Source organism: Anneissia japonica, unplaced genomic scaffold (assembly GCF_011630105.1).
Source record: "Anneissia japonica isolate Jap-2015-1 unplaced genomic scaffold, ASM1163010v1 scaffold1696_len571195_cov180, whole genome shotgun sequence".
Lineage (NCBI taxonomy): Eukaryota > Metazoa > Echinodermata > Crinoidea > Comatulida > Comatulidae > Anneissia > Anneissia japonica.
Genome location: NW_022695941.1, coordinates 202,065 through 212,586, shown reverse-complemented (window position 1 = coordinate 212,586; position 10,522 = coordinate 202,065). Strand labels below are relative to the sequence as shown.

General features: G+C 33.7%; 2 protein-coding genes across 4 annotated transcripts in view; both read left to right on the top strand.

Annotated features, from left to right (window-relative positions):
* LOC117101632 (adhesive plaque matrix protein 2-like) overlaps positions 1–2,355 on the top strand; it is a 26,703-nt gene extending 24,348 nt beyond the window's left edge. For all 3 annotated transcript variants that reach the window (XM_033241636.1, XM_033241637.1, XM_033241638.1), the window contains 3 exons: positions 91–207; positions 1,131–1,242; positions 1,789–2,355. In XM_033241636.1, the coding sequence (XP_033097527.1) occupies positions 91–207; positions 1,131–1,219 (206 nt within the window). In that variant the 3' untranslated portion in view covers positions 1,220–1,242; positions 1,789–2,355. The remainder of the gene's footprint in view (positions 1–90; positions 208–1,130; positions 1,243–1,788) is intronic.
* A 2,606-nt stretch (positions 2,356–4,961) lies between these two features.
* Positions 4,962–10,522, top strand: part of LOC117101656 (fibropellin-3-like) — a 14,085-nt gene continuing 8,524 nt past the window's right edge. Inside the window, exons 1-3 of the mRNA XM_033241690.1 lie at positions 4,962–5,172; positions 9,277–9,354; positions 9,614–9,740. Coding sequence (XP_033097581.1) covers positions 5,106–5,172; positions 9,277–9,354; positions 9,614–9,740 — 272 coding nt within the window. The 5' untranslated portion in view covers positions 4,962–5,105. The remainder of the gene's footprint in view (positions 5,173–9,276; positions 9,355–9,613; positions 9,741–10,522) is intronic.

The following is a 10,522-nucleotide window of genomic DNA, read 5'->3' as shown; positions in this document are numbered from 1 at the left end:
TTTTTATCTTTTGCGATAAAGTAGAAGGTGTTCATATGAATTCCGTTTTTTGACTGTAAAATTATTATTTTTTTTTTCATTTTTCATCAGCTCAAAGTGCCTGTAGCGACTCACCTTGCTTGAATGGGGCAGCTTGCAACGTCGTTTCTTCCAATGCGTACTCGTGTACCTGTACACCTGGTTATGGTGGTCTTAACTGTGGAGAAGGTATTACATAAAATGTTTTTATTAACGGGCATAACTGTGTACCCACACTAACCACCCCGAAGGCCTGTTTATACTTCAACGATAACGATAACGATAAAAAAGCTAAAAAGCAATTGTTCATATAGAAAATGAAAGAAATAAGAGAAGTTTTTACACTAGAACGATTCGATAAAGATTTATATTTTTTTGAAAAATCAAATCAGATGAAGTCATCATCATTCCTGATGATGACATAATTAATGTCGAAATATTTAATCCCAACACGATGGCGTGTATTTCAATACTTGGAGTATGTATTATACTTTCTTAGATGAAGTCATAATCATGGAAAAACATTAAAATCGTAGTAGTAGCAACGATTTTATCGTTTTTCCGTGATTATGACGTCATGTGATAACTTATCTTATTTCTTTTGTTTTCTGTATTACAATGAGTCGCTGTTTAGCTTTTTTATCGTTATCGTTGAAGTATAAACAGGCCTTTATAAAACAACTATGTACCCCTTTTTGTTTAAACATGCTACATACTTATTTCAACGTCCAACACAGAGGAATTTGTTTCCCATACAAAATGGTTAATTAACCAACGTAAATCAGAATCATAATCATTATTTTCCACTTCTTACAAAATACACAATACAATGTACATAGTAACAACATCGCCGAGATATGACTGGGGGAGGCTAAATAAGTTATTAGTATAATACACAGCTACTTTAAGCTATTTCCCCCTGGTACATAATTCGAATTACATACAAGTAATAATTAAAAATACACAAAAAAATTAAAAATAATTATCTGGTATTCTGACAAAGATGGTGAGAGTGGAGATGATCTTATTTTCCGTGTGGGTTCTAAGCTATTAAACTGTGCACGCTTGTGTAGGCCTAGCTCTAAACATACCCTGTTTACTCTCCTTCACAGCATCAAATACGTACTGTCTAGTCTTCAGTCCATGTTCAAGCACACTGCAACAATGTACACTATCTGGCAATTGGTATAGGTGTGTGTAATCAGGACAAGTTATAATGTCAAGGTAAGGAGAATGAAACGAAAATAATAAAAACAAAATAGCGTTTTTGCCTTATCGAGTACTCCCAGTCCTTTTTAAAAAATTATATATACCTTGACCAGGAACCGTTTCCGTTTTCCTATAAACATTATACGGTATGCCTTATTTAGTCAATATTCACTTATATTTGGCATTTCATTATTATTATTTTTTGGAGGGTGGGGGTTAGGGTTAGAATTATATATGTTTGCTTTTACAATTATTAAAAATCGCCTTTTTCCCTAAACTAAATTTTGACTTGTAATTGATGTCGAATCTGTAAGTCCCAACAAATTATTATTTTATTCAATTCTCTGACAGATCAGAGCATTATAAACAAAGTACTAACATTAAACATATTATGCATGGATAACAAGTTAACAATCGAGTCGTTGTTAGTGGTTAGTGTATTTTTCTCCAAACCCAATGCCTTGGATTCGGATATGTCGAAACATATAATATGTAAACAGATATTTTTTTTTTTGTTGCAAAAATGCAATATTAATTATAATGTTTTCCTTTGATTTTCAGGACTGAGAGAGAAACCTGCGCATTGATTTTTTTAAATTATATATACCTTGAACAGGAACCGTTACCGTTTTCCTATATACATATATATTTTAGGTTATATTAAAAAGTAATTTTAGCCGAATAACAAACCATTATTTAGTTCCCTTATACTAAAGTGAGATACCTCCTATTGTATTACTATGATTAAGTATAAATATATATTTTAGTATTTTACGGCTTTAGCGACATAATTTTAAAGAATTTTAGAAAAGCTATCTCAGAAAAATCTTTCAAATTGTATGTTAAATATGAATTTTCGATTAACTTACTGTACCTATATTTTGTCACGTGTATGATACTTATATCCAGTATAGCAAATTTAGAGCTTTTCATAGGATATGTAGAAACGCAATGCGTTAAACTTAGACCTAGATTAGTATAGGTCTGTTTATGTTTTTAAAAACATGTATTATTTTTTATACGTATATTAAGTACCGGTATATATATAAAAAGTGGGCAATTAATTCACGTCATTATATAACAAACTAATTATCAGAAGTAACCATTAAACTATGATGAGATAATAAAGTTTTTTTAGCTTTATTATTTGTGTGTGCTGGCGAATTGCAATTTTGGATTATTTTTACAAAAATGGTGTATTTATTCACTTTTGCAGCAAAATTGTATAAACAAAAATAATTATATATATTATAGATTACATCAGTGTTGATGGCGATACTTTTGATGAAGAGAACAATTTAATCCATCGTTAGAGTGGAGCCTTCGATTGCACGACGCGGTAGGACGTAGAACGTAAAGGCGTCACGAAGAAGTCATCTGCGCATGCGAGAACGAGGTTCTCTTGGACACAATAAGCCAAAGTAGTTAGATCTGCTTATGCTTGAACGTTAGGTTCTCCTGGACGCAATAAGCCAAAGTAGTTAGATCTTGCTTATGCTTGTATCAAAGCCAGTCGACATAAAAACCAAAAACACAACATAGGTTTATGTCGATTGTCCTTGGATACGAGCATGCGCAGTTCTAACTGCGAACTGGTTTTTTAAAACCAAATTTGCTGAGATGGATGGATGGTCACGCACGAGCGATTCCGATTCCAGGTCGCGCAAATCGAAAGCTCCCTATACTATACCAAAAGACTACACATTAAAATGATATGTTTGTCATTCTGAAATCTTAATATTTTCAGTTTCATGAAAGAGTAGACACACTGTTTATCTCTCTTTTCAAACGTAGCGCGTAACCTATGCTTTGTACTCTCGCGAAAATGATAAGAAAAAACCTGAAGATAATGATTACAATGACGATAATGGGAGCTTTCGATTTGCGCGACGACGCGATGCTAGAACGGAATCACGCATGCGTGACCGTCCTACATTCTCTGCATACGTAGATTTGGCAGCGTCTCACGCATGCGTGACCGTCCTACATTCTGCATACGTAGATTTGGCAGCGTCTTATAATCCACGCGACGAGGAGAACTTAACCTTCTCGAATTTGCAGATGACTTTTAGTGACGTCATCTACGTCGTCGCGCAATCGAAGCTCCATAATAACTATGATGATGAAGATGCCAAAATGTGATGATGGTGTTGGTAGCGATGCCTGTGATTGTGATTGGGGCAGACGATGGCTGCCATGATGGTGATGGTATGCAGGCAATGACGATGACGTGAATGTAAATAGTGACTATCATAATAAAGCAGAAGACAAAAAAGATGGTAATGGATTGATGATTGTGGAGATGCCGATGCTTTATATGCTGTTCTATTGGCTGATCACGATGATAAAACTAAAATTGAAAAGTCATCATGGTGTTTATGATTAGATGCTATGATATAGGTGATGACGACAACAATAATGATGAGGAAGAAGGAGCCATGCTTATGAGGGATGCATCTAATGGCGTTGCTGCAACTGTTCTTGTTTTTTGCTTTTCCTAATGACATTAATGATTGCGGCGATGGTTTAATGAATTTGTTATCAATATCATTTTGATAAAATCACAAAAGATTTTTCACTTTAAAACTTTCATAAGTTTATCTCAACACCATTTGAATAACGTCATAAAATATTTAAAGTGAGAAATATATAGCGAAAAATGCGAAATAGCATTACTGAACGAAAAATACCTACTTTACCACTCCCATGTTTTGCTTATTGCTGCAATCCACAAACCCAGTCAACCCACATTAAATAAACATTCCCGGCATTGCAACCATTGTTCCGTTTCTGAGTATAGCGCGAGCTTATTTATAATGGGTACACGGATGAGCTTAAGCTGCTGATTCACTTATAAACCCTAACTGTTGCCACCATAATAATAGTAATATAATCCAAATTTCATGTAAACGTCATTCTGACAATCAAGTAGCTTACTTTTGTAAACAATGAATAACATCATAATGGAAAGAACACTATAGACATTTCCGCTAAACCCCGCCCCTTGGATACCGTATTGTTGCTAAGGTTTCACAAACTGCAGTGTCAGAAGATACGCAAACACATGCGTTTGTGGGAAAACACGTGTGCTTCTTAGACACGCGCGTATTCCTAGCCCAGTTTTGATTGGTCAGCTGTTAAGTTTAATTGACACTCCGGAAAGGTCCAAAAGTATAATACATGTAAACATTATTATTCAGGTTTCGCCTACGTACCCTTTAAATTTAATTTACCTTAAACATTTTCAGTTAACAAGAGGACATTTTCGATGAACCTCATTAAGCCTAAATAAAATATTAAATATAAATATAATAAAGTTAATAAGAAAAGAATTTAATGAAAAAAGATTTAATAAGGATCAGCAAAGATGGCAATGAACGTCAGGTTTTGTTTAATGTCCATCGTAATCATAAGTAATTCATTTACACGATGGCGTGTATTTCAATACTTGAAGTATGTATTATACTTTCTTACCTATTTAGATTCGTGTCGCTTTTGGCGTGAATATCTTTTTCATTCATTTGAAGGAGTAAGCCTACCACACTACATGAAATTTTTAAAAGGTGAATAGGCCCTATTTGTTCCGTGTATGTTGATCCCGCAACAAACGAAACGAAACTTGTCTTCCAGTGTACTATTTTAAATCCTGGGTGCATACCTGCTAACAATTACACAAAACACACCTGATTGGATTGGGCGCATCACATGTCAATGCTGAGATTTCCAAGGACTTAACATATTGAGCCACCAACTTTTCTGTTTATCAAGACAACACGATATGATACACAGGCATACCGTATGAGCTTCTCGTACAGAACTAACATGCAGTTAGGATTTCTTTGGGATACAGAGAGTTTGTGTGTGGCTTCAATTCCAAAATGTGCTTGAAGATGTTGATTGCTGCTATCCTACTATCATTCGTTTCCTCTGTAATTGGACAAGTTGGTGAGTTTTACATTTTGCGGTGTAAGAATTATTTTTCTACTTTTTGAGATGTTTTATATTTAAGTCTGAATCTTATTGCGTATATGCATGCATAAAGTATACAGAGCCTGCATTTACATAGCAGCCCTTCTGGGCCGGAGTCTGAGGGCGGCGCTTCTGCGATATGAGCATTATTAATGCTATTTCAATGACATTTTAAAGCACCTACTCACAGCCTCGTAAAAGAGGCTGTGAGTAGGTGTTTTAATGCAAATACTCTCAGTAGGCCTATTTATTTATTTATTTTATTTCTTTTAAATTTTAAATTTTTTTCTGTTTTCTCATATCTCATTTCGAAGACACACATTGAAACAATTTCACCGACGCAGCGGTGACATAACACATTGCTAGTTCAAAACAAAGAGACCTATTTATACCGGCACTTTGATTTCTAATTGGCAAAGTTATAAATTCGAATGAACATTAAGAACTTTCAGTTGTATATAAAAAATACATTTTAAAAAAATATAAAAAATTTTTTTTAAGTCTCGTCTTCTACTCGAGAAAATACGGTATAGTTTGTTACCGTACGTTTTAATATACGTATTTACGGTTCTACAAAAAAACGTTGTGAGCACCAAACTGCAAATTTATCATAACGGAAAATGGTTAGCGATTACAGCGTGGATACACTATATGAAGCTGAACAATATAATCTCAAACCCCGATCTGGGTTAGCATATTGTAATCTGATTTTTTTTTATAGGTCCCGTTATTAAAGATACTCAGAAAAAAATGTGTAATATTAATAATAATAATAATAATAATAATAATAATAATAATAATAATAATAATAATAAATTATTATTAATATTATTATTATAGGCCTATTAATATTATAATACTGTAATAAAATTTATAAAGCGCACAAATCCACTGCAGTAGTGCTCAAGGAGTAATTATATAAATGAATCATAATTTTTATAGAATCATCTACTTTATGTGAAATATTTTAGATTCCTTCTACACACTATTAAATTTCTATGTAAGCTTTTTCGTGAACAGATTAATGAGGTGAAATACAGTAACGACAATTTGGTGGAAATTACAACCAAATGATTTGATGATACGCTTTGTGTGAAATCGCTTTGAGCAGTGTTTTTTTTAAGTGTGCGCTTTACAAAACCTACATCATTATTATTATTACTTCTACCAAAATATGGATTTTGAATAGATTATCGACAATTAAGATAATTATTCATGCAATAAGTAAAGTGTGCGAGTCGAAGAAATTCCACCTTATTGACTACGTTTAAACGAAACAACCGATGCGATTTAAAAGGTTGATCTATGGAAAAAAATAGAGTACATCAAATTAAGGCTGCTGTTTATGACAATGGTTACAATATTCGCATTTTAAAAAATAGTTATTGATAACCGTTTTTTGTATGATTCCAATACTAGTGTAATCTGAGACTACACAGTTATCCCATGTGTAATGTAAGAAAAACACGGCCCTTCCATTCGTTGATCTATCCATCCATATATTCAATTATTCATTCATTCGTCTGTTCGTCCTGTTTATCCGGCCGTCCCTTAATCTATTCATCCTTTCATCATCCCTCCATCCACTGGTCTGTCCGTTGATTGATTGATCGAACGATCGATCCATTCATCCACCATCCTTGCATTCCAAGAGGATCTTAGTACGTTTTGAAAAAAATCCCTATTGGGCATTTGCGTCAGTGTACGTCAATCTACGTGAATAGGCCTACTCATCATCATAATTTGAGTAGCACTAGGGACAAAATGTTTGTTAAGATTTACCAAACAGACGCCTGCACAAATCTGAAAGAAATATCGTACCAACATCCTTTTGGGTATCTCACCATTCAGAGATTTTTTTGGTTTCCTAATTCAATTAAACTATCGTAAAATAACAATTTTACACCAATTCGAATCTACAAAGTATTGAACGAGGGGTTGTCAAACTACAAAGCAATACATGCAAGAATTCATTGTTTAAATTAAATATATAGTATGAAATGACCATAGGAACCTCGAAATGTTAACCCCAAAAATATAAGTCAAATAACAACGAGAAGGCAGCCTTTTCGCGAGTATTCCTAATAAAAGTAAAGGCTGCTCGTTAGCTACGATTGCTCCGAATTTTCCAGCTACAAAGGTTAATTGAACTTAGAACCACACTGCATTTTTAGGTAGGCCTATTACCTGTATCTATTGCCCAGTGGAGGTGTTCTTGGATCCCTATTTTTCTAATTTCCGTTTTGTTTGTTTCTTTTTGTTTATAGAATAGGCTAGCTAGATGCCATAATCATTTGAGCAAATGCGAGTTTCGATCTTGCAAACCAACTTTTGTCAGGTTTCAAATTGCAAGAAAACGATGCAATGGTGATGGTTCCTCTGCAGCAATCTGTTATTGATTTCTGAGTTCTTGGTATCTTGGGTTTTGTTTTTGTTTTATGATACATCAGCACATAAATACCATGTATTATGTGCTATACAAGTCACCGATCCCCTACCATTACCGTTACAATAATGTGTGATACTGTACGAAGGCAGTGTACCTCTGCGGAACATTAAAACCTTTTTGATTATGCAGACATCGTCGTGAAGTAAAGTACACTATCAACACATTACTATGGCTTAGGAGGATAAGCTTATAGTTATAAATAGTGATGGTAAAGCATATGTTCACTATGAATATTCTTTCGACCATGAAGTTAAAGGTTAGGGTAAAGCCTACTCCAACAATAAACACCTCGGATTTACTTAAAAATCGTCTGAACAATATTCGTCTCGATGTTTGCTCAGAATCTTGTTGGAAGAATACTATATTCATTACTACTAATGCCCTTATTGTATGCTGATAAACAGATATGTCGCCTGCTTAATGTTTCAAAGGTTTACTACAGTACTAAAGTTGTGGTTTCTTAGAAATCTTCATTGATCCGTTATGGTGTTATCACTATTTTGCCGTCTGGAAAAATGAGACTATTACAAGTACACAACTTCTTTGCTTAACAGGCAATCTAATCTATCGTTGAAATTATTTTGCAGTACTAGTCTTACTAATTTTATTACCATTTCATTTTGTTAATTGTTTTTTTCTTTCGGCTGGATATCCTCTTATAAATCGTCTATCTCTACTATTTCCACTGCCATAATAATATCTAATCTGCCGCATTTATTACACACATTAAAATCCGATTGGCACTTTTAGTGGTTAAAGAGATGAGATTCACAACTATTTGTCTTATGTTAATACTGATTCACCATATTTATATAAATCACATGTTCCGTTATATGGGCCTATTATAATTATAACACGTCAGTACCACAGATTTATACTTGACTGACAATATTCGAATAAATAAGCCTTTCAAATCCCTAAATTTTCATAACCTCCTGGAGCCTTAGCGACTCATGACCACACCGACTTACGCTTCTGTCGGGGACAAACTCCCCCCCCCCCACACTGCAGTTGGAGACATCTGACGCTTCTGTCGGGGACAAACTCCCCCCCCCCCACACTGCAGTTGGAGACATCTGCCCCGTCGAGCAAATCCTGTTGCCAAACTTGAATCTGTATTCTATAGAAGAGGACGAGGGCACTACTCATTTAAGGCAAATGCGGATAAACACCGAACTTTTTAGAGTTCTGTAGAAAGCTTTCTTACATCTTCTTGATGTCTTTTTCCTAATGACGTAATTCCGACAAGGAAAACGACGATTCAAAATAAAGAATGCTAGACAGCGTATAAATTGTATTGTCGAAACCTGAGAGCATGCGCGATGCAAAAACTCAAAATCCACAAGGTGCGAAAAAACTTTATGTGCTGTAGCCTACAGTGTTCCTCTGAAGTCTTCAGTGTGGGGACTGTAACCAATGGTGCTAACAGTGTGTTCCAAATTCTGAGAGTTCTGAGAGGCATCGAGGGCCTATTTTTCAGGGTCTTAACATCCTGGACGTTTTCCTTGAATTCAGTATATTCAGAACATAACGCAAAGAACATAATACACATATTTATACGTGATTAAAAAATATAATAATATCTGTGTAAACATTTTATGCATACACATTTTTTTATACATATATTTTAGTAACCTGTGGATTGAATTACGGAACATGTCCTAACGATGGAACCTGCATCAGTTCCGGCACTGCTTTCAAATGCCAGGGTACGTTTAAACAGCGTTAAATATTAAAATACACCCTCATCGATGTAAAAAGTTTATCCGTTGTTGAGAATGATACTTTGAAATTTAGACATTGTAGTCACGCCAAATGTACCGTATCTTTTAAAGGTAGTTAGACAAAAATTTAAAATAAATACTTATTTGTAAATATCAATATACAGGAATTTATACATATTCGTATTAACTATACTTTTTGAATAAAGATGTATAACTTAATACATCTAATATTGTAAATTCTCAGGTGATCCATGTTCCTCTAACCCTTGTCTTAATGGTGGTACATGTACTAACACTGACAATGGAGGAGCATATTCGTGCAACTGTAACACTGCTTATAAGGGCCTCAACTGCAACATGCCTGTGGGTAAGTGGAAATCATTTTTTTTTTATCTCTCTCTCTCTCTCTCTCTCACCCTCCACCCCCTCTCTCTCTTTTCTTTCATTTTATTCAATATAACATTTTTAATGGACATATGTAAACGGATATACAAAATTAACACAATTTAACTTTTTTATATTACTTTCGATCATGTAATTAAGGTGAAACTTTCAGTTAAGCAGTGACCTACTCAATAAATATTTTATATAGTTTGAAAATAATATACAGTATTTGGCCACAATATGATCCAAAATGTTATTATTACACGACAATAGTAAAACATTTTTCTCTACTTTCCTTTTCCATATTACAACAAAGTACATTTATAACTATTTTGATACATATTCAAACTAATACAGCTATGAATTACCCTGTATTCTAACCATCTAAGTTTTGTATTAGTGTTGTGCATTTAAAATGTACCGTATGTTTGAAACAACAGTCCAATCACATGAATATGATGAATATATTCTTTTTGCTTACTAATTTTGTTTTGTCCAAAAATATTGTCCGAAACAAAAGAAAATACATTATATGATATATATTTCCAAATATTCTGTATTATAATGGATAGTATAACGTGTAGAAATCTGTATTCATTATTATCAAATAGTATGCATTCTATTAGAAATAAATATGATTTGAATTTTGTTGATGAATTTTATGCATTTCAATTAATAAATCATCTTGTAATTTTATATCCAATTAAGGGTATAATTAAATATAATTCAATTTACCCTATTATAAATCACATTGAGACAAAAAATATAC